Source organism: Salvelinus alpinus, chromosome 20 (assembly GCF_045679555.1).
Source record: "Salvelinus alpinus chromosome 20, SLU_Salpinus.1, whole genome shotgun sequence".
NCBI classification, from domain to species: domain Eukaryota; kingdom Metazoa; phylum Chordata; class Actinopteri; order Salmoniformes; family Salmonidae; genus Salvelinus; species Salvelinus alpinus.
Window position 1 is genome coordinate 35239977 of NC_092105.1, and position 25365 is coordinate 35265341.

Consider the following 25365-nt stretch of genomic DNA (forward strand, 5'->3'; position numbering starts at 1 on the left):
ATTACCCACCACTGCGACCGGTATGCTCTAGTCGGCTGGCCCTCGCCAGACCCACTGGCTTCAGGTCATCTATAAGTCTATGCTAGGTAAAGCTCCGCCTTAGCTCACTGGTCACGATAACAACACCCACCCGTAGCACGCGCTCCAGCAGGTATATCTCACTGGTCATCCCCTAAGCCAACACCTGCTTTGGCCGCCTTTCCTTCCAGTTCTCGGCTGCCAATGACTGGAACGAATTGCAAAACTCGCTGAAGCTGGAGACTTAAATTGCCCTCACTAACTTTAAACATCAGCTATCTGAGCAGCTAACCGATCGCTACAGCTGTACATAGCCCAACTGTAAATAGCCCACCCAATCTACCTACCTCATCCCCATATTGTTTTTATTTACTTTTCTGCTCTTTTGCACACCAGTATTTCTACTTGCACATCATCATTTGCTCATCTATCACTCCAGTGTTAATTTGCTAAACTGTAATTACTTCACTACTATGGCCTATTTATTGCCTTACCTCTTCACGCCATTTGCACACACTGTATATAGACTTTTTCCCCCTTATATTGTGTTATTGACTGTACGCTTGTTTATTCCATGTGTAACTCTGTTGTTTGTGTCGCACTGCTTTGCTTTATCTTGTCCAGGTCGCAGTTGTAAATGAGAACTTGTTCTCAACTAGCTTACCTGGTTAATTAAATAAAGGTGAAATAAAAAAAAATTGAGGGAGCTATTCAGCAAGTACTATACAGCAGAACCTTATATGCGGGAATCAACCAACACAGACACAGAGAGATATTCAGCCTCAGGGCACCTGCCATGCCAAAAATGCTCCTACTCGGTCTTCCTTCCTTTTGAAATATCTTTTGATGACCCTATACAAAATAGCCACCTGTTACTTTCTCATGAGGCATGCCTTGATATTTGTGTAAAGTCTCACCGGTAGGTCCACACTGACATCAGTGCCATCCAGCAGTGACACGCGGCAGGTGATGACAGACTTGGCCTCCCCGGCAGCAGGGATGTGTGTGGTGGCCCGCTGGGCCTCTCTCAGCCGGGCCTTCTCGGCATGCTTACGGATGGACCGCCGGCCCAGCGTCCGGCGGAGGAAACTCAGCATTGTGGGGGCCTAGTGAACACTACCTGCACATGTGAGAGGAAGGATTACTGATACAATCTGTTGTGTTCCTCAATCAGAGGGCTGTGATGTTAAAACAATCTATTAAATAATGTGCTGTGACAGAAACCATATTAGTTTGCAAATCAAAATGGTGTGACTTATCACCGCAACTAACCTAAGTGCTCTTATGTGCCTAGGTATTACTTTGTGCTTTTCTGTGTGTACAATGTTTGTAGTGGACTAAACTCCAATCCATTGTGAAGGAAGGTTATGATGAACTTCACCTATTGGTGAAAGAAGTTCATTAACTTCCTTCACTATGGAGTGGAGTTTTAGTCCGCTAATGTTTGTAGACTCCCCACAATAATCCAATGGTTGTTCCAAACGGCTAGGAATGAAGTTGTGAAGAAACCCTTGCTGTATTAACCATAACGTTACACTGTAGTTAGCTAAATTGGGTAGTGTATTATTAGCCATTTGTTACATACATCCATTAGGGCTGTAGTTAATGATAACAAGTTTACAGAGCAATTTAGACTGAACATTTGGACCGCTAACTATCTGCTAGTTAGCAGACTATGCTATTAGCTAGCTATGCGGTACCAGATGATTGGTTATGGTAGTTAATTTGCTGGCTAGCTAGCTAACTGGTAACGTTAACTAACCAGCTAGATAGTTAGCTATAAGCTTTGCCCGAATAAATATTGTATTAGTTTCGATCTGAGTTACATTTCATTCAAGCATTAACTATTGAAGAATAACTCGACAAAATTGTCTTTGACTAGTCCCATCATGCGCGAGAGCAACAGGTTTAGCAAGCAAGCTACCTCTTGTGATAACGACGCGTTACTGAAGCAACAAATTAAAGAAATCAGGCGACATACACTTGCTGCTGCTGTCGCCGATGGCCACTTGTAGATCCGAAAGTCCTAAAGGAATAGCAACTCACGAAAGACTTGGCTAAAATAACAACCAATCCACGTGCATTGTTCACTTTACAAAAAAATGAAAACTAATGTTTCCATGGTTGATAAGTATTCTACTGTATTTCCTATTCGACCGATACCCTAACGAGATAATTTCCACAAGTCCCAAGAAGAGGGAGGCAAGATTTCCCACAGGAAATGACGTCAAAATAAATCCCAAACACACTGCTATTTGTATTTAAAGAGACATTAGGGTGTTGTGCGGTCATTGGTTGGGTGCATAGAAATTGAATTATATTTATATTGTTGGGTGTTTCTGTAGTAGTAATCATGAGATTACAATTTAGCCAATTATGAAAAGCATTACTTGAAATATAACAAATAAATATACCCAAGTATGTATTATCATATTGTGTCATATTATGCCGATATTATAAGGACTGAACAAACCAGTAGATACTTTCTAGAGTCGGTACATTCAGTAATAGATAACGGTACATTTTTAAACGGCATTATGCTAGTCAGTTTTAAAAGTTTTTCAATCAGACCATATATCTACTGTGTGAACTACTGTATCCTCTCCATTTAGAAACAGCGCCACTCACTGGTCATGTTGATGGCACCTGTCTGGACTTCATGATAACGTCATAGTATTTCCTGCCATGGATATCCATTGATTGACAGGGATGAGACCAGACTGTACCTGTGCACTTCTTTCAAACATACTTTATACTTAAAGAGAGCCTCTTAGACTCCATGCAAACGATGACATCTGTCTAACTCAGGCTGTTGGAACTTGCAAGGTTGATTACATAGGAGCAGAAATGCTATGGTTTTAGGCTTCTTACATTGATGCTACTTTCTAAATAATTTAAAGAATCAGTCTCATTTCTGGAATGTAGAACTTGGAATACAGGTATGTGTGTGAATTAAGACAGAAGGGGTTGAGAGAATCCATATGTACCAAGAATCTATTATCAAAACATTGCATTGACCTCACTTTTGCAGTGTGGAAAAGCAACGTCAGATGAAGCAATTTTTTCATGCTTTCAGACAAGTTTTAATCGTTTTTAATAAATCTTATAAACATATTCAAAGCACTGTCAAATGACAATATCAGAAAGAAAAAACAAAGCACAATGCACAGAGCAACTGAAAACAAGTGTTTGAAACAGAAGTAAAATCAACTTAATGGAGTGAGAGTTGAAAGAAATGTAAGCTTTCAAATTTTTCTTCTATTTTTAAACACACAAGTTGTCACGTGTCATTCTCTATATAAAAACATTTTAACTCACAAACGATTTTCCCTTTTATTTTAAAGATTTTTTAAATATACAACATTGTATTTACATGGTCGAGTATATTTACAAAAAAAATAAGCGTCACTGTAGGTTTGAGTTTTTGTTCCCTACAGGTGTCTAAAAACAAATAAAATGATAAATAAAAAGTAAACACCATTTTATGTTTCTGACATATTCAGTAGCAGGCATGGCTACCCAGTCATCTGCAAAGTGCTGTCCATTCTCAAGAAGCAAGAACCGTTTCTTTCACAAAAATACAACACGGCCACCCTCCCATACCTACCCCACCCTGCTTCCCTCCCCTCCTGCCTCCAAACAGCACCCCACAGTACCCTGATACGCTATCATAACACTTTGAACAAAGCTCAATTCTGGACATTTGTGAAAATAAAAATGTGATGATCTAGGAACCCAAGTCTTGTATGTGGCATTCTGTAGTCTTGCTCCTATGATCCGTCATCATAATCCTCTAAAGGCATAACAGAGTGAGCGGAATCCATGTATGATTTCATAAAATTAAAATAATCAAAATGACAGTTTTGTGGATTCCACACAGTGGGTTGATGATCGACCATAGGGGACTGTGTGTAAGCGAGGTGAAAGGGAGCAATTTACTTCATGGGCTTCTCACAGCGTGGTCATAATGTATTTATTTCCAATGTACGTGCTATAGATGCATCACACAGTCACCTAAGGTCAAGAAGATGGAACAAACTATGGCAAATAAGTTTACAAGCAGGCTTCACCCCAGACATCTAACATTGAGTTAGTAATGAGTGTCAGCCAGGTTATGGTGAAATGGCAAGGGGTTAGCAAATGGTTACACGGCATGACACCATGAGACAGAGCCACAGCAGCACCAGAGACAGGACATAATATACACACAATAAAAATTGCTGAGTCACAGAGACACACCACATAACTACACTGACGGTCCCACACACATCCACTCTAAACATACACATGGTTGTGCAGAATAGTGCATCGGAGAAGGAGCCACTACCTGCAGTGTCAAGATGGCAGCAACCAATGAAACAAAGCAAGAAACAGCCTCTTTCATGAGAAGAGTAGCTAAAACTAAAGAAGCTGATAACTCCAATACACGAACTGCTGAAAATGACAATACAGTTGAACCAGTTTGAAAAGGACACCTCGTGCAGTCTGATTTTTTTTTTTACAAAACATGTTATAACTGTGTTGGCTACAACAAATGCCCAGCAATGTGCACCTAAAACACCCTTACGTGATTATCATTTCCAATAAAAATAACGTGCCTAAGTACCATTTAAATATATTTTAGAAAAGTGGGGGTTTATAATGACTATTGGTTGAATGATCCTAGTATTGTTGGCTTGAATTCTCGACAGACACAAAGACAGCGAGAAATGTAACTTAAAAAGGTTGTTTTAAGGTCAAGTATCCCATTTGATAGCTTTATTTGCCATGGTGACTGGGGACTTTATGAAATACTGTAGCTTAGAGTAGATCCAGCCCTTGCCAAACTGGACAGTTTAACATGCCAATCAACGTCAGTCAATGGCTCGTTTGTTCTATGCAAAAACCAAGGCATAGTGACATGACAGCCACACGGTTAGCTAGGGTTAGACAAAGTGCTCTGATGTGTGTCTATTGTCATAATTTGACAAGAAAAGCAAAAAATAATAATAAATTAAAACCACTCACTATGAAGTAAAATTCTCACTACTTTTTACTACCTATGATTTCATTTGGGAAGCATGAAGCTAGGACTCGCACTAACGTTTGTTCAGTGGACAGGGTTTGACACAAACTAAAACACAATAAATACTATTTGAAAAAGATACGGTCGCTCTCGATCGGCCGGAGGGACATAGAAGAAAAGGCATGTCCGTCTACATAACATAAATGGATTCATTTGTCAATGATTTTCCGTTTTTTGTCGGCATAAAGTGCAACAGTGCTTTGTTCTCTCCTTGGCCCACGGCAGTACCCATGGTAGCCAGGGCTCTTCCTCCATGGTGCTGGGAGTCTCACTACAAACCCAGGTCAGGTCCAAGGGATTAGAGGTCAGGGTTCAGGGCATTCGCTGGTCACGCTGGTCTCACTGGTCACACTAGCGCTAATGCTAATGCTAACATCTTCATCTTCCTCTTCTCCATTTTCTTCTACTCCTCTCTGGTATAGGTTGGACATCAGGGGTTTGACCATGCCTTCCTCATAGACCCTCAAGATGGCTTCACACACAAACTTGTACTGGCTCTGAGGAGGAAGAGGGGAAGGAAGAGACCATCAGTAACAGTAGGAGCTAATGGCAAGGCATGAGTAAACAAGCCAGAGCAGCCAATGATTGGGATAGAGGCAGCCAGGGATGAATAAACAACCTGAAAAGCCAACTTCCCTGAGTGGGAAGCAGTGGTGTGTGCGTACATACAGTGCATTTGGAAAGTATTCAGACCCCATGACTTTTTCCACTTTGTTACGTTACAGCTTTATTTTAAAATGAATCTCCACACAATATCCCATCATGACAAAGCAAAAAAAGGTTTAGAATTTTTAGCAAATGTATTAATAAAAACACTAATACCTTTTTTTACACGCGTATTCAGACCCTTTGCTATGAGACTTGAAATTGAGCTCAGGTACATTCTGTTTCCAATTATCATCCTTGAGATGTTTCTACAACTTGATCCAGTTCACCTGTGGTAAATTCAATTGATTGGACATGATTTGGAAAGTCACAACTGTCTATATAAGGTCCCACAGTTAATAGTGCATGTCAGAGCAAAAACCAAACCATGAGGTCGAAGGAATTGTCCGTAGAGCTCCGAGACAGGATTGTGTCGAGGCACAGATCTGGGGAAGGGTACAAAAACATTTCTGCAGCATTGAAGGTCCCCAAGAACACAGTGGCCTCCATCATTCTTTTTTACAATTGGCTCATTCATCCCCCTCCTCCCTTGTAACTATTCCCCAGGTCGTTGCTGTAAATGAGAACGTGTTCTCAGTCAACTTACCTGGTAAAATAACAGATAAATAAATAAATTCTTAAATGGAAGAAGTTTGGAACCACCAAGACTCTTCCTAGAGCTGGCTACCAGGCCAAACTGAGCAATTGGGGAGAAGGGCCTTGGTCAGGGAGGTAACCAAGAACCCAATGGTCACTGACAGAGCTTCAGAGTTCCTCTGTGGAGATGGCAGAACCTTCCAGAAGGACAACCATCTCTGCAGCATTCCACCAAATCAGGCCTTCATGCTAGAATGGTCAGATGGAAGCAACTCCTCAGTTAAAAAGGAAATGACAGGGGGCAAAGGTTCAGCTTCCAACAGGACAACGACTATAAGCCAAGACAACGCAGGCAAGACAACGCAGGAGTGGCTTCGAGACAAGTCTTTGAATGTCCTTGAGTGGCCAAGCCAGAGCCCGGACTTGAACCCGATCAAACATCTCTGGAGAGATCTGAAAATAGCAGTAAAGCGATGCTCCCCATCCAACCTGGCAGAGCTTGAGAGGATCTGCAGAGAATGATGGGTGAAACTCCCAAAAATACAGGTGTGCCAAGCTTGTAGCATCATACCCAAGAAGACTCGAGGCTGTAACCACTGCCATAGGTGCTTCAACAAAGTACTGAGTAAAGGGTATGAATACTTATCTAAATGTGATATTTCAGTGTTTTTGCTTTGTCATTATGGGGTATTGTATGTAAAAGAAAAAATACAATGGTATCCATTTTGGAATAATGGATGTAACGTAACAAAATGCGGAAAATGTCAAGGGGTCTGAATACTTTCCGAATGCAATGTATGTGTGTACCCATGTTTGTCAGTATGTGCGTGTGTATTTGTACTAGGGAAAGAGGGTGAGTGTGGGAGAACATGTGTACTTAGATTATTGTGTATGCACACACTTAGTTCAGCGTGTATGACTGGAGGAAGGAAATGCACGAAAGCCCCTTTTTGATTTGATTTTACCCTAGTCTCATTAGCATGGTCTCTTACTACCCCCTCATCTTCCACCATTCCTCCCCCTCATCCTTCCCCTATCCCCCCAGACCCTGAGGGTGTGCTAGCCTCATTAGAGCTCAGCACATCCTAATGAAATTACAGCTGCATCATCATCATCATCATCATCTCTACCTCCTTTAGCCTGGGTCTCTGGGCAGAGCACAGGGCCAAATGGCACTCATGCAGTGTTCTCTAGAGAGAGAATATAGTGTGCTTCCCAAATGGCCCTCTATATGCCCCGGGAATCAAACCCACAACCCTGGCGGTGCAAGCGCCATGCTGTACCAATTGAGCCATAAAGGAGCAAATACCTTCAAATATTATTTGGTTTTCTGAGAACTGTATTTGAATATCAAAGAAAAGTTGCTTTTTAACTAAAAACTCTATAGAAAAAATATTTGACTACCTCTGGTATTAACTACAAAATACAACTATTTTCTGCCCAGGTCTGGCTACACACATATATATATATATATATACACACACACACACACACACACACACACACACACACACACACACACATACAGTTAAAGTCAGAAGTTTACATACACCTTAACCAAATACATTTAAACTCAGTTTCACAACTCCTGACATTTAATCCTAGTTAAAATTCCATTTTAGGTCAGTTAGGATCACCACTTTATTTTAAGAATGTGAAATGTCAAAATAATAGTAGAGAGAATGATTTATTTTAGCTTTTATTTATTTCATCACATTCCCAGTGGGTCAGAAGTTTACATACACTCAATTAGTATTTGGTAGCGTTGCCTTTAAATTGTTTAACTTGGGTGAAACGTTTTAGGTAGCCTTCCACAAGCTTCCCACAATAAGTTGGGTGAATTTTGGCCCATTCCTCCTGACAGAGCTGGTGTAACTGAGTCAGGTTTGTGGGCCTCCTTGCTCGCACATGCTTTTTCAGTTCTGCCCACACATTGTCTATGGGATTAAGGTCAGGGCTTTGTGATGGCCACTCCAATACCTTGACTTTGTTGTCCTTAAGCCATTTTGCCACAATTTTGGAAGTATGCTTGAGGTCATTGTTCATTTGGAAGACCCATTTGCGACCAAGCTTTAACTTCCTGACTGATGTCTTGAGATGTCGCTTCAATATCCACATCATTTTCCTACCTCATGATGCCATCTATTTTGTGAAGTGCACCAGTCCCTCCTGCAGCAAAGCACCCCCAAAACATGATGCTGCCACCCCCGTGCTTCACGGTTGGGATGGTGTTCTTTGGCTTGCAAGCATCCCCCTTTTTCCTCCAAACATAACGATGGTCATTATGGCCAAACAGTTCTATTTTTGTTTCATCAGACCAGAGGACATTTCTCCAAAAAGTACGATCTTTTTCCACCATGTACAGTTGCAAACCGTAGTCTGGCTTTTTTATGGCGGTTTAGGAGTAGCGGCTTCTTCCTTGCTGAGCGGCCTTTCAGGTTATGTCAATATAGGACTCGTTTTACTGTGGATATAGATACTTTTGTACCTGTTTCCTCCAGCATCTTCACAAGGTCCTTTGCTGTTGTTCTGGGATTGATTTGCACCTTTTGCATCAAAGTACGTTCATCTCTAGGAGACAGAACACGTCTCCTTCCTGATCGGTATGGTGTTTATACTTGCGTACTATTGTTTGTACAGATGAACGTGGTACTTCCAGGCGTTTGGAAATTGCTCCCAAGGATGAACCAGACTTGTGGATGTCTACAATTATTTTTCCTGAGGTCTTGGCTGATTTCTTTTGATTTTCCCATGATGTCAAGTGAAGAGGCACTGCGTTTGAAGGTAGACCTTGAAATACATCCACAGGTACACCTCCACTTACTCAAATGGATGTCATTTAGCCTATCAGAAGCTTCTAAAGCCATGACATTTTCTGGAATTTTCTAAGCTGTTTAAAAGGCACAGTCAACTTAGTGTATGTAAACTTCTGACCCATTGGAATTGTGATACAGTGAGTTAAGTGAAATAATCTGTCTATAAACAATTGTTGGAAAAATTACTTCTGTCATGCACAAAGCAGATGTCCTAACCGACTTGCCAAACTATAGTTTGTTAACAAGAAATTTGTGAGGGGTTGAAAAACGAGTTATAATGACTCCAACCTAAGTGTATGTAAACTTCCTACTACACACACACACACGTTATTTGAAAACAAAAACAAACATTTCTTTGATGGCAGCCAAATATTTGATCTAGAACCAAAAACAGTTGAATTAGTCTAAATATACGATTAACACATGGTTTGGAGGGCTCTCAGATAAGAATCTTAATATAGCCTATAGCCTAGAATTAAATACATGAGGGACATGGAATCACTTCAAAACTAGAGTGGACCACTTTTACAGCTTCAAAACGACTAACAAATATATTTTCATAATGAGTGAGGCATACACTTGACATCAAGTTCTTGTGTAGTAACTTTGTGATTATTACAATAGCAAGGTTGTTATATAGGACTTTGGAAATTGATTTACATAATAATGAAGTTCACGTAAATGGAATAAGGATGTCACTATTCCTTGTGTACAGTACTTACAAAAAAAAACTCAGCTCATTATGCAATTCGAATGGACTTACCAAAGTATTAATTAACATACTAATAAAATGTTGCTCCAAAAGTAATTAAAGTCTTATTACATAGGCACAAGAACAGTTTAATGTTAAGGGTTACTGAGAATGCTAACAGTAACAAAATATGGATATTAAGTGTCGAATGGAAAATAAATATCCCAAAACTGCCTTCTTGACTCAACTACAGCCAAGGGAGTTGGAAAATCATGTTTGTTTGTATTCTGACTAAACTATCCCTTTAAAAGATGCTTGTGTGTGTTTGAAACAAAAAACACTTGCCCTCAGATGGACAGAGGCTCGAAGTAGTTATTGCTAAGCATCCAACTTGCTGTTCACAATGCTTGCAAATGGATTTGAATTTCTCTGCAGTATTTTCAGGTATCATTAAATTAATTGCAGCTTTTGACCTTTTCAGCGGCATGTTGAAAGAGTCATACAGTAGTTGAGCATCACCTTTTTTATCTTGACATAATGTGATTTGTTAATTGGTGTGTCTTGATTATGTACACCTGGGGCAATGGACAATCAGGATAATGGATATTTACAGAATGTTCACACAAATGTATTGTGTAGATAAAATATGACTGTCAGATAGATTGGAATAGTATAGGACATTGCGTTTGCTATTCATTTTATTTCCATCTTCAACATGCAGTTCCAGATAAAGCCCTGTACCTGGATATACAGTGCATTCGGGAAGTATTCAGACCCCTTGAATTTCCACATTGTTACGTTACAGCCCTATTCTAAAATGTATATTTTTGCTAATTGATAAAAAAAAGTATGAAAAAAACAATTAAATAAGTATTCAGACGCTCTGCTATGATACTCTAAATTGAGCTCCGGTGCATCCTGTTTGCATTGATCATCTTTGAGATGTTTCTACAACTGGACTGGAGTCCACCTGTTGTAAATTCAATTGATTGGACACGATTTGGAAAGGCACACCTGTCTATATAGATCCCACAGTTGACAGTGCATGTCAGAGCAAAAACCAAGCCATGAGGTCGAAAGAATTGTCCGTAGAGCTACGAGACAGGATTGTGTCGAGGCACATATCTGGGGAAGGTTACCCAAAAATGTCTGCAGCATTGAAGGTCCCCAAGAACACAGTGGCCTCCACCATTCTTAAATAGAAGAAGTTTGTTAACACCAAGACTCTTCCTAGAGTTGGCCGCCTGGACAAACTGAGCAATCGAAGGAGAAGGGCCTTGGTCAGGGAGGTGACCTAGAACCCGATGGTCACCCTGACAGCACTCCAGAGTTTCTCTCTGGTGATGGGAGAACCTTCCAGAAGGACAACCATCTCTGCAGCACTCCACCAATCAGGCCTTTATGGGAGAGTGGCCAGATGGAAGCCACTCATCAGTAAAAGGCACATGACAGCAAACTTGGAGTTTGCCAAAAGGCACCTAAAGACTCTCAGACCATGAGAAACAAGATTCTCTGGTCTGATGAAACCAAGATTGAACATGGCACCATCCCTACGGTGTAGCATCATGCTGTGGGGATATTTTTCAGCGACAAGGACTGGGAGACTAATCAGGATCGAGGGAAAGATGAACGGAGCAAAGTACAGAGAGATCCTTGATGAAAATACTCAGGACCTCAGACTGGGGTGACGGTTCACCTGCCATCAGGAAAACGACTCTAAGCACACAGCCAAGACAACGCAGGAGTGGTTTCGAGACAAGTCTCCAAATATCCTTGAGTGGCCAAGCCAGAGCCCAGACATGAACCCGATCAAACATCTCTGGAGACCTGAGAAGAGCTGTGCATTGACATTCCACATCCAACCTGACAGCGCTTGGGAGGATCTGCAGAGAAGAATTGGAGAAACCCCCCCAAATACAGGTGTGCCGAGCTTATAGCATCATACCCAAGAAGACTCGAGGATGTAATCGCCGCCAAAGGTGCTACAACAAAGTACTGAGTAAAGTGTCAAAATACTTATGTAAATGTGAAATTTCAGTTTAACATTCTTATATTATAATTTTTTGGCAAAAATGTATAAAAACCTGTTTTTGCATAGTCATTATTGGGTATTGTGTGTAGGTATTTAATACATTTTAGAAGGCTGTAACTTAACAAAATGTGGAAAAGGTAAAGGGGTCTGAATACTTTCCGAATGCACTGTATATTATAGCTGGTTAGGATGGAGCAGGGTATATGTTATACAGTATAGCCTCTAGTCTGTGCTGCTGTGCCTTTTTGTTGCTACTTGGCTACCTGATTTTTACTTTTAATACCAGTTTAATCAAACTCTGTATTTAATACGTTTACTAACATCTTAGTTTTGTCTTCACTTTTTTCAATCAAATGTTCCCCCATGGACGTGGATCTGGAGGACCTCCACCAGCTGAAACTAAGTAACATTGTACCTTCTCATTGCAGTTGCTGCTCTCATAATATACTAGACAATTATTGCCTTATGGTGAGAATAGCAGAGTTGCAAGCTTGGCTTCAGACAAAATCCGTACGTAAGGGCAATGTAAGTGTAGGAAAGGATGAAACCGCGTCTGTGCCACCAGTAAGTACAGTCATGGCCAAAAGTTTTGAGAATGACACAAATATGAATTTACACAAAGTTTGCTGCTTCAGTGTCTTTAGATATTTTTGTCAGATGTTACTATGGAATACTGAAATATAATTACAAGCATTTCATAAGTGTCAAAAGCTTTTATTGACAATTACATGAAGTTGATGCAAAGAGTCAATATTTGCAGTGCTGACCCTTCTTTTTCAAGACCTCTGCAATCCACCCTGGCATGCTGTCAATTAACTTCTGGGCCACATCCTGACTGATGGCAGCCCATTCTTGCATAATCAATGCTTGGAGTTTGTCATAATTTGTGGGTTTTTGTTTGTCCACCCGCCTCTTGAGAATTGACCACAAGTTCTCAATGGGATTAAGGTCTGGGGAGTTTCCTGGCTATGGACCCAAAATATCAATGTTTTGTTCCCCGAGCCACTTAGTTATCACTTTTGCCTTATGGCAAGGTGCTCCATCATGCTGGAAAAGGCATTGTTCGTCACCAAACTGTTCCTGGATGGTTGGGAGAAGTTGCTCTCGTAGGATGTGTTGGTACCATTCTTTATTCATGGCTGTGTTCTTAGGCAAAATTGTGAGTGAGCCCACTCCCTTGGATGAGAAGCAACCCCACACATGAATGGTCTCAGGATGCTTTACTGTTGGCATGACACAGGACTGATGGTAGCGCTCACCTCATCTTCTCCGGACAAGCTTTTTCCCGGATGCCCTAAACAATCAGAAAGGGGAAAATGACTTTACCCCAGTCCTCAGCAGTCCAATCCCTGTACCTTTTGCATAATATCAGTCTGTCCTTGATGTTTTTCCTGGAGAGAAGTGGCTTCTTTGCTGCCCTTCTTGACACCAGGCCATCCTCCAAAAGTCTTTGCCTCACTGTGCTTGCAGATGCACTCACACCTGCCTGCTGCCATTCCTGAGCAAGCTCTGTACTGGTGGTGCCCCGATCCCACAGCTGAATCAACTTTAGGAGACAGTCCAGCAAGCGCCAGGACCTTCTTGGGCGCCCTGAAGCCTTCTTCACAACAATTGAACCACTCTCCTTGAAGTTCTTGATGATCCGATAAATGGTTGATTTAGGTGCTATCTTACTGGCAGCAATATCCTTGCCTGTGAAGCCCTTTTTGTGCAAAGCAATGATGACGGCACGTGTTTCCTTGCAGGTAACCATGGTTGACAGAGGAAGAACAATGATTCCAAGCACCACCCTCCTTTTGAAGCTTCCAGTCTGTTATTCAAACTCAATCAGCATGACAGAGTGATCTCCAACCTTGTCCTCGTCAACACTCACACCTGTATTAACGAGAGAATCAGTTGGTCCTGATGATGTCAGCTGGTCCTTATGTGGCAGGGCTGAAATGCAGTGGAAATGTTTTTTGGGGATTCAGTTCATTTGCATGGCAATTAATTGCAATTCATCTGATCACTCTTCATAACATTCTGGAGTATATGCAAATTGCCATCATACAAACCGAGGCAGCAGACTGAAAATGAATATTTGTTTTCATTCTCAAAACTTTTGGCCATGACTGTACAGTCAGTAGTGTTAATCAGTCCACACAACCCAGTCCACACAACCTGACAATTCTCATGGCTTCTGGAAAGAAATGCTGTCGCATGCTCAACCGGCATTACTCATTCAGCCGATAGAAACTTCCAACTGGTTTTCCCCACAAGCAACTAGTCAGAGTCCAAGCCTTCTCAGGTCTCTCCTCCACCCGTTATGGGGTCTGAGCCGCCGAATCCTCCCACCATTAGCTCAGAAAAATTGAAAACCCTAATAATTGGCGACTTCATTACCCGCAATATTAGACTTAAAAATAATCTTCCAGCAATCATACATTGTTTACCAGGGGGCAGGGCTGCCGATGTAGAGGCTAATCTGAATATTGCCAGAACTGGCAAGTGTAGAGTAGAGGGATATTGTTATCCACGTAGGAACCAACGATATTGGGATGAAACAGTCAAAGGTCACCAAGCGCAACATAGTTTCAGCTTTTAACTTAGCTAGAAAGATGTTGGCATCAAGTAATTGTCTCTGGCCCTCTCCCAGTTAGCGGGATGATGAGCTCTACAGCAGACTCGTACAACTCAAATCGCAATTTGAAAACTGTTTCCTGCCCCCCCTCCCAAAATATATAATTTGTTGATAATTGGTCGTGCCTGGACTCACCCACAAATGGGTCCAAGCCTGGCCTGCTGAAGAAGGATGAACTCCATTCCATTCATCTTATGTCCCAAGATGGCATAGCAGTCAGACGTCCTTTGTCCTCGTCTTGTCTTGTCGTGTCCCGTGTATATATATATATATATTTACATCTTTCTTCGTATATCTTTTATATATTTTATTTTCCAAAAACTCTCCTGCAACCCGCCTCACCAATTATTTTTTTTTAAAAGTATTATTTACCTAAAATCTGAAATCCACAATAGAAGCTAGCCAGAAGCTAGCCAGTTTACTGGCTAACGTTAGTATTCAGCTAACCACGGTTTGTGGTCATCAGCTATCCTTTTGCTCGAAAAGCTATCGCAGTTTTGTACAACGCGACTCAGACCAGAACATACCGGACCTATTTTTCTCTCCATATCCCCGGATTTCAACCGCAAGCTCTGGACATTTACACCTGGATCTCGCAGCTAGCTAGCTGCTATCCGTGTGACTATTGGCTTACGTCGATCCCGGAGCAAACATCAATTATTCCAGAGCTAGCCAGCTGAAGAGTTCCATCAGCCACTCCTGGGCTACAATCACCTATCCGGACCCGTTTTACTGCCGATGCGGAGCCCCCATCTGGCCTTCATGACTGGACTACCGACGTTATCTGCCCGAGGGAGTTATCCAACTGGCCCCTCCGTCGCGACGTTACCTGAACGCCCATCTGCAGCCCGCTAATCGTTAGCTGTCTTATCGGCTGCTATCTGAACAGGTCTATCTATCGGACTATTTTTCTTGGGTCACTATAACTATATCTATTTTGCCAATTGGATTGATCCCCTCTACCACACGGAACCCCACTAATCTACCGTCGGAAACGCATGATGTGGCTAAAATCAGACTTCCATCCTATGCTAGCTTGCTACCGATGGCTCAGCTAGCTGTCTGAATCGCCGTTACCCCAACCAACCTCACTACTCACTGGACCCTTATGATCACTCGACTAAGCATGCCTATCCTTAATGTCAATATGCCTCGTCCATTGCTGTTCTGGTTAGTGTTTATTGGCTTATTTCACTGTAGAGCCTCTAGCCCTGCTCATTATACCTTGTTCCACCACCCACACATGCAATGACATCACCTGGTTTCAATGATGTTTCTAGAGACAATATCTCTCTCATCATCACTCAATACCTAGGTTTACCTCCACTGTATTCACATCCTACCATGCCTTTGTCTGTACATTATACCTTGAAGCTATTTTATCGCCCCCAGAAACCTCCTTTTACTCTCTGTTCATGAGAGGCGACCAATTCTCATAGCTTTTAGCCGTACACTTATCCTACTCTGTTCCTCTGGTGATGTAGAGGTGAATCCAGGCCCTGCAGTGCCTAGCTCCACTCCTATTCCCCAGGCGCTCTCTTTTGATGACTTCTGTAACCGTAATAGCCTTGGTTTCATGATTGTTAACATTAGAAGCCTCCTCCCTAAGTTTGTTTAATTCACTGCTTTAGCACACACTGCCAACCCGGATGTTCTAGCCGTGTCTGAATCCTGGCTTAGGAAGACCACCAAAAATTCTGAAATCTCCATTCCTAACTACAACATTTTCAGACAAGATAGAACGGCCAAAGGGGGCGGTGTTGCAATCTACTGCAAAGATAGCCTGCAGAGTTCTGTCCTACTATCCAGGTCTGTACCCAAGCAATTTGAACTTCTACTTTTAAAAATCCACCTCTCTAAAAACAAGTCTCACCGTTGCCGCCTGCTATAGACCACCCTCTGCCCCCAGCTGTGCTCTGGACACCATATGTGAACTGATTGCCCCCCCATCTATCTTCAGAGCTCGTGCTGCTAGGCAACCTAAACTGGAACATGCTTAACACCCCAGCCATCCTATAATCTAAGCTTGATGCCCTCAATCTCACACAAATTATCAATGAACCTACCAGGTACCACCCCAAAGCCGTAAACACGGGCACCCTTATAGATATCATCCTAACCAACTTGCCCTCTAAATACACTTCTGCTGTTTTCAACCAAGATCTCAGCGATCACTGCCTCATTGCCTGCATCCGTAATGGGTCAGCGGTCAAACGACCTCCACTCATCACTGTCAAACACTCCCTGAAACACTTCAGCGAGCAGGCATTTCTAATCGACCTGGCCGGGGTATCCTGGAAGGATATTGATCTCATCCCGTCAGTAGAGGATGCCTGGTTATTTAATTTTTTTAAATGCCTTCCTCACCATCTTAAATAAGCATGCCTCATTCAAGAAATTTAGAACCAGGAACAGATATAGCCCTTGGTTCTCTCCAGACCTGACTGCCCTTAACCAACACAAAAACATCCCATGGCTTTCTGCATTAGCATCGAACAGCCCCCGTGATATGCAACTTTTCAGGGAAGCTAGAAACCAATATACACAGGCAGTTAGAAAAGCCAAGGCTAGCTTTTTCAAGCAGATATTTGCTTCCTGCAACACAAACTCAAAAAAGTTCTGGGACACTGTAAAGTCCATGGAGAATAAGAACACCTCCCAGCTGCCCACTGCACTGAGGACAGGAAACACTGTCACCACCAATAAATCCACTATAATTGAGAATTTCAATAAGCATTTTTCTACGGCTGGCCATGCTTTCCACCTGGCTACCCCGGTCAACAGCACTGCACCCCCCACAGCAACTCGCCCAAACCTTCCCCATTTCTCCTTCTCCCAAATCCAGTCAGCTGATGGATGTTCTGAAAGAGCTGCAAAATCTGGACCCCTACAAATCAGCCGGGCTAGACAATCTGGACCCTTTCTTTCTAAAACTATCTGCCGAAATTGTTGCAACCCCTATTACTAGCCTGTTCAACCTCTCTTTCGTGTCGTCTGAGATTCCCAAAGATTGGAAAGCAGCTGCAGTCATCCCCCTCTTCAAAGGGGGAGACACTCTTGACCCAAACTGCTACAGACCTACAGTGGGGAGAACAACCATTTGACACACTGCCGATTTTGCAGGTTTTCCTACTTACAAAGCATGTAGAGGTCTGTAATTTTTATCATAGGTACACTTCAACTGTGAGAGACGGAATCTAAAACAAAAATCCAGAAAATCACATTGTATGATTTTTAAGTAATTAATTTGCATTTTATTGCATGACATAAGTATTTGATCACCTACCAACCAGTAAGAATTCCGGCTCTCACAGACCTGTTAGTTTTTCTTTAAGAAGCCCTCCTGTTCTCCACTCATTACCTGTATTAACTGCACCTGTTTGAACTCGTTACCTGTATAAAAGACACCTGTCCACACACTCAATCAAACAGACTCCAACCTCTCCACAATGGCCAAGACCAGAGAGCTGTGTAAGGACATCAGGGATAAAATTGTAGACCTGCACAAGGCTGGGATGGGCTACAGGACAATAGGCAAGCAGCTTGGTGAGAAGGCAACAACAGTTTGCGCAATTATTAGAAAATGGAAGAAGTTCAAGATGACGGTCAATCACCCTCGGTCTGGGGCTCCATGCAAGATCTTACCTCGTGGGGCATCAATGATCATGAGGAAGGTGAGGGATCAGCCCAGAACTACACGGCAGGACCTGGTCAATGACCTGAAGAGAGCTGGGACCACAGTCTCAAAGAAAACCATTAGTAACACACTACGCCGTCATGGATTAAAATACTGCAGCGCACGCAAGGTCCCCCTGCTCAAGCCAGCCCATGTCCAGGCCCGTCTGAAGTTTGCCAATGACCATCTGGATGATCCAGAGGAGGAATGGGAGAAGGTCATGTGGTCTGATGGGACAAAAATAGAGATTTTTGGTCTAAACTCCACTCGCCGTGTTTGGAGGAAGAAGAAGGATGAGTACAACCCTAAGAACACCATCCCAACCGTGAAGCATGGAGGTGGAAACATCATTCTTTGGGGATGCTTTTCTGCAAAGGGGACAGGATGACCGCACCGTATTGAGGGGAGGATGGATGGGGCCATGTATCGCGAGATCTTGGCCAACAACCTCCTTCCCTCAGTAAGAGCATTGAAGATGGGTCGTGGCTGGGTCTTCCAGCATGACAACGACCCGAAACACACAGCCAGGGCAACTAAGGAGTGGCTCCGTAAGAAGCATCTCAAGGTCCTGGAGTGGCCTAGCCAGTCTCCAGACCTGAACCCAATAGAACATCTTTGGAGGGAGCTGAAAGTCCGTATTGCCCAGCGACAGCCCTGAAACCTGAAGGATCTGGAGAAGGTCTGTATGGAAGAGTGGGCCAAAATCCCTGCTGCAGTGTGTGGGCCAAAATCCCTGCTGCAGAGTGTGCAAACCTGGTCAAGAACTACAGGAAACGTATGATCTCTGTATTTGCAAACAAAGGTTTCTGTACCAAATATTAAGTTCTGCTTTTCTGATGTAACAAATACTTATGTCATGCAATAAAATGCAAATGAATTACTTAAAAATCATACAATGTGATTTTATGGATTTTTGTTTTAGATTCCGTCTCTCACAGTTGAATTGTACCTATGATAAGAATTACAGACCTCTACATGCTTTGTAAGTAGGAAAACCTGCAAAATCGGCAGTGTATCAAATACTTGTTCTCCCCACTGTATATCTATCCTACCCTGCCTTTCTAAGGTCTTCGAAAGCCAAGTCAACAAACAGATTACCGACCATTTCGAATCCCACCATACCTTCTCCACTATGCAATCTGGTTTCAGAGCTGGTCATGGGTGCACCTCAGCCACGCTCAAGGTCCTAAACGATATCCTAACCGCCATCGATAAGAAACAATACTGTGCAGCCGTATTCATTGACCTGGCCAAGGCTTTCGACTCTGTCAATCACCACATCCTCATCGGCAGACTCGATAGCCTTGGTTTCTCAAATGATTGCCTCGCCTGGTTCACCAACGAGTTCAGTGTGTCAAATCGGAGGGCCTGTTGTCCGGGCCTCTGGCAGTCTCTATGGGGGTATCACAGGGTTCAATTCTTGGACCCACTCTCTTCTCTGTATACATCAATAATGTCGCTCTTGCTGCTGGTGAGTCTGATCCACCTCTACGCAGACGACACCATTCTGTATACATCTGGCCCTTCTTTGGACACTGTTAACAACCCTCCAGACGAGCTTCAATGCCATACAACTCTCCTTCCGTGGCCTCCAATTGCTCTTAAATACAAGTAAAACTAAATGCATGATTTTCAACTGATCGCTGCCTGCACCTGCCCGCCCGTCCAACATCACTACTCTGGACGGTTCCGACTTAGAATATGTAGACAACTACAAATACCTAGGTATCTGGTTAGACTGTAAACTCTCCTTCCAGACTCACATCAAACATCTCCAATACAAAGTTAAATCTAGAATCGGCTTCCTATTTCGCAACAAAGCATCCTTCACTCATGCTGCCAAACATACCCTTGTAAAACTGACCATCCTACCGATCCTCGACTTCGGCGATGTCATTTACAAAATAGCCTTAAATATCCTACTCAACAAATTGGATGCAGTCTATCACAGTGCCATCCGTTTTGTCACCAAAGCCCCATATACTACCCACCACTGCGACCTGTACGATCTCGTTGGTTGGCCCTCGCTTCATACTCGTCGCCAAACCCACTGTCTCCAGGTCATCTACAAGACCCTGCTAGGTAAAGTCCCCCCTTATCTCAGCTCGCTGGTCACCATAGCAGCACCCACCTGTAGCACGCGCTCCAGCAGGTATATCTCTCTGGTCACCCCCAAAACCAATTCTTCCTTTGGCCGCCTCTCCTTCCAGTTCTCTGCTGCCAATGACTGGAATGAACTACAAAAATCTCTGAAACTGGAAACACTTATCTCCTTCACTAGCTTTAAGCACCAGCTGTCAGAGCAGCTCACAGATTACTGCACCTGTACATAGCTCATCTATAATTTAGCCCAAACAACTCCCTCTCCCCCTACCCATTATTTCTATCTTTACTTTGCACATTCTTCCACTGCAAATCTACCATTCCAGTGTTTTACTTGCTATATTGTATTTACTTCGCCACCATGGCCTTTTTTTGCCTTTACCTCCCTTCAATTGCTCACATTGTATATACTTATTTTTTTCTACTGTATTATTGACTGTATGTTTGTTTTACTCCATGTGTAACTCTGTGATGTTGTATGTGTCGAACTGCTTTGCTTTATTTTGGCCAGGTTGCAATTGTAAATGAGAACTTGTTCTCAACTTGCTTACCTGGTTAAATAAAGGGTAAATATAAAAATAAAATAAAAAATTCTAGATGGAGGGGTGCTCTCATTTTATCTATCAACATAGACAAGCTCAAACTCTTCTAGCGCCACAATGAGCTAGGATGCAGGCCCGGCAGCATGCTGTTAGCCTGCCTGCAAGCTTAGTGGAGTCTGCCCGCAAGCTTAGTGGAGTCTGCCCCTAGCACAGTCAGCTCAGTTTTCCCCATTGAGAACGTGTCTGTGCCTTGATCTAGATCAGGCAAAACTTAACATGGTGGTGTTCGCCTTAGCAATCTCACTGGAATAAAAAAACTCCATTCCGGTCATTAATCAAAGAGATGGTGATAACGCCTCACATCTCAAAATGGGACTACTTAATGTTAGATCCCTCACTTCCAAGGCAGTCAGTCAAACTAATCCCTGATCATAAACTTGATGTGATTGGCCTGACTGAAACATGGCTTAAGCCTGATGAATTTACTGCTCTAAATGAGGCCTCTCCTGGTTACACTAGTGACCATCCCCGCGCATCCCACAAAGGAAAAGGTCAATTTACAAAAAGGAAAGACTGTATTTTGAGGTTCTAGTCATGAAATCTAAGCAGCCTGCTCAATCACTTTTTATAGCTACTGTTTGCAGGCCTCCTGGACCTATACAGCATTCCGCGCTGCACACACAAGCTTGTTAGCCATCTAGCTTCTCTAGTCCAAAGTTAAGCCAACTTTGAAGTTCCTCCATAAAAGCCACTCCTTTGTAGGTATAATTCTGTGGTCCAAAATCAGATAATGCATGTCATCACAAGATGCCTAGCGCTCCAAGCCAAGCCTCATCCACCCTCTCTCTCTCCTTCTCCACACCCGCAAAATTTCAGTTGCATCTTGTGCCCTACACTTGTCTTTCATCACGCATGTAAACAACTCACTGAGCTATAGCTTGCCCGCTCTATAGCAAGCTGCTCTATCCGCATTGCATGATTGATGAAGTAATTTAATGTTGAGCTAAACAAAACAATTCAGAGGATTAAAAAGGAGCGATGTAACGGTACTCTTTTGGGGTTCGAACCGGTTCAGAACTTTATTTTGCTGGTCGTAACAGTGGAACGGAACCCCATTCAAAATAAAAAAAATAGGTTCAGAATGAAACGATTGGACAATAGTTTCAGTTCCAACCCGAGACACTAGTTTAAAAAAAATCCTGTATCTCTCGACAGATAACCTAAAATAGTCATGGCCTCTAAACCTTCCAGCTTTCTACTGGACCCTATTCCAACTGAAATACTGAATGAGCTACTTTCTGTGCTTGGCCCTCCTATGTTGAACATAAACGGCTACCTGTCCTTCGAATGTGTACCAAACTCCCTAAAGGTGCAGTAATAAAGCCTCTCCTGATAAAGCCAAACCTTGATCCGGAATGATTTTTAAACTAAAAATCGGCCTATACTGAATCTCCCATTCATTTAGAAAATAAAACTGAAAAAGCAGTAGCTTAGCCACTCACTGCCTACCTGAAGACACATTATGTACGCAAAACGCTCCAGTCTGGTTTTAGACCCCCATTATAGTACTAAGACTGCACTCGTGAAGGTGGTAAATTACCTTTAAATGGCATCAGACCAAGGCTCTGCGTCTGTCCTCGTGCTCCTAGACCTTAGTGCAGCTTTTGACAATGTCGACCACCACATTTTTGGGGAGAAATTGAAAACCCTAATTGGTCTACGCAGACAAGTTCTTGCCTGGTATACACATTATCTGTCGGAAAGGTTATATACTGCCTGGTTGCCCCCCTCCCCCCTGTTGAGTGCTGAAGTGCATAAAAATCCTCTGTCCTCGGTTGCAACACTCACTACCGAGTTCCAAATTTCCTCTGGAAACAACGTCAGCGCAAGAACTGTTCGTCCGGAGATTCATGAAATTGAAGCCCAAGTATCACCATGCGCAATGTCAAGCGTTGGCTGCAGTGGTGTGAAGCTCCCCGGCATGGAACTCTGGAGCAGTGGAAACATGTTCTCTGGAGTGATGAATCACACTTCACCATCTGGCAGTCTGGCGGACGAATCTGGGTTTGACGACCTGCCCGAATGCATAGTGCCAACTGTAAACTTTGGTGGAGGAGGAATAATGGTCTCGGGCTGATTTTCATTGTTTGGGCTAGGCCCCTTAAGTTCCAGTGAAGGGAAATATTAATGCTGCAGCATACAATGACATTCTACACGATTCTGTGCTTCCAACTTTGTGGCAACCGTTAAGGGAAGGCCCTTTCCTGTTTCAGCATGACAATGCCCACGTGCACAAAGCGAGGTCCATACAGAAGTGGTTTGTCGAGATCATTGTGGAAGAACTTGACTGGCCTGTACAGAGCCCTGACCTCAACCCCATCAAACGCCTTTGGGATAAATTGGAACGCCGGCTGCGAGCCAGGCCTAATCGCCCAACATCAGTGCTCGACCTCACTAATGCTCGTAGCTGAATGGAAGCAAGTCCCCGCAGCAATGTTCCAACATCTAGTGGAAAGCGTAGAGGCTTATATGGCAGCAAAGGGGGGGACCAACTCCATATTAATGCCCATGATTTCGTAATGAGCTGTTCGACGAGCAGGTGTACAGGTACTTTTGGTCATGTAATGTTCTCCAGTGTTCTCCCTATGATTTTTTCTGTTGTTGAATGACTGTTAGGCCACTTCTGGTGACTTTAAAGGACATTCAACTCCAAAATGCATGAACATGTAATAATGTTATCATCCTTTGTTCTTTACAATATTAGAACCTTAACATACTTGTACTTGACAGTGTTGATGAAATAAGAACGTTAATTTGCTGTTACCATCGCTAGTTCAGACTGTGCAGCTTTTGGTTGTATCTCTTCCACACTTGACATTGGGAGGTGGTACATTAGGGAATATATTACACTGTAGAGCTGGTTAGGATGGAGCAATTGTATTAGTATAAAATTATTTCCCTTTATTTGTAAAAATTTAGGCTCAGTATTTGAATTACTTATTTCATACAGTCTTTATTGCTCATCTTTATTAAGGCGTCAATTTCAGACCCCACTGTATATACTATAGCCCAGACAAGTAAATCTCAACAAGTGTACAAAACCCTTACACCTACCCTAAAAATGGGAATCTGGAGAGACAACGGCATTGTCATGGCACAAAAGGTTATCACTGGTAGACTAACAATGGAAAGTCTACCACGGCATCATATCATTAGGATGATCCTCTCCTTTCAATTAGTAACACTGTACAAGACTACTGTGCTCCTTCTATTCTAACTCGCCGTTCTGGATAAGGTGATGGAGGCAAGTTAGCCTAGAAAAGATGAAGAGGAGGAAGATGAGAGAAAAAGAGAAATATAGACAGACGGGAGAGGAAGAGAGAGCGATGAGAATAAAGAGAGGGATAGAGGAGGAGGACGTGGGGAAGAGTGCAGGACTTACAGGTGTCTGAATCATCATGGCTCTCTGGTCCCTCATGGTTCTGACTATGTCTAATGGATAGACGGGCTGACTGCACTCCATCAGGCACAATGCTGTCTCCATGGTGATGAGAACTCCTGTTCGGCCAATCCCTGCGCTGCAGGATGACACAGCAGGGGGGTGGGGGGGCAGGAAGGGGCAGAGGAAGAAGTTTCTCTATAAACTCATGACATCATTTCTACCTTTTAAAACAATGGAAAATATTTTCCTTGCACATAGCAACACACATAACGATATGTTTATGGAATTAAAGCTAGATTAGAATACAGAAATATCCCTATCCCTGGGTGCTATACAGTACTACATTCATTCCAGTGTGTTGTTGGGGCATGTCTTGGCTGAGTCCGAAAACTTGGCTTGAGTAAGGCCTGAGATGTGGATTTATGAAGGCGTGTAGGTGTTCTATACGGAGCGTTCTGTGCTGCTGGGCTGTGTACTACAGCAGTGTGTAGGTGTAGTGTTTCCGCTGCAGTCATTAAACCCCATAGTAGAACAGTTTATCTATTTACCAAGTCGGCTTGTTGTGTGCGTTCCACGCGTGATGAATGCGCCTCAAATATTTCTGTCAAGTTACGAGTGCCATAGGGAGGGAAACATGCATTCTGACAAGCAGTCATAGCACAATAATTCTTGCAATCGTGGGGAAAACAGAAGTTTTAATGTCCTTTGTTAAAAAGATGGGGATCCCAGCATTCCATTCCAAATGTATTTCTCGAATCCTAAATATGTCCAAACTGCACCATTTTAAACTCAGAGTTTTTAGCAGAAGTACGTTACCTACCACTCTGAAATTTGTGCAAAGAGAAGAGTGGGGCTAAATGCAACACGGGTCAATTGTAGGGTAACTTGGGGGTAAAACGCCACCCTACCTCAAAATAGTTTTTGAGTGACTTAAATTGTGATGAAGCAGACAAACTTTAGTTGAGCAAGAGAAGGGGCAACCAGGGAAAGTGTTGGAGCAACATTTTTTGCCATGAAGTGGTTTCTGTAAGAAGTACAGGCAGGGGGTGTTACCCCTGGTGGAGAATTACCCCAAGTTCTCACTCATTTTGGAGTAGAATGTGCTTTCAAAAAGTCAC

The 25365-nt window shown here is 42.8% G+C and overlaps 2 protein-coding genes across 8 annotated transcripts in view; both read right to left on the minus strand.

Annotated features, from left to right (window-relative positions):
• The window catches only part of epb41l5 (erythrocyte membrane protein band 4.1 like 5), a 45105-nt gene extending 42858 nt beyond the window's left edge, over positions 1–2247 (minus strand). For 3 of the 5 annotated variants that reach the window (XM_071355480.1, XM_071355481.1, XM_071355477.1), the window contains exons 1-2: positions 2000–2247; positions 936–1138 (exon numbers count right to left, since the gene is read on the minus strand). In XM_071355480.1, the coding sequence (XP_071211581.1) occupies positions 936–1115 (180 nt within the window). In that variant the 5' untranslated portion in view covers positions 1116–1138; positions 2000–2247. Of the gene's footprint in view, positions 1–935; positions 1139–1942; positions 1961–1999 lie in introns of those variants that run through there. The other 2 variants (XM_071355478.1, XM_071355479.1) reach the window with 2 other exon arrangements.
• An 848-nt stretch (positions 2248–3095) lies between these two features.
• Positions 3096–25365, minus strand: part of LOC139546743 (tyrosine-protein phosphatase non-receptor type 4-like) — a 103215-nt gene continuing 80945 nt past the window's right edge. For all 3 annotated transcript variants that reach the window (XM_071355485.1, XM_071355484.1, XM_071355483.1), the window contains 2 exons: positions 24248–24383; positions 3096–5580 (listed from right to left, as the gene is read on the minus strand). In XM_071355485.1, coding sequence (XP_071211586.1) covers positions 5389–5580; positions 24248–24383 — 328 coding nt within the window. In that variant the 3' untranslated portion in view covers positions 3096–5388. The remainder of the gene's footprint in view (positions 5581–24247; positions 24384–25365) is intronic.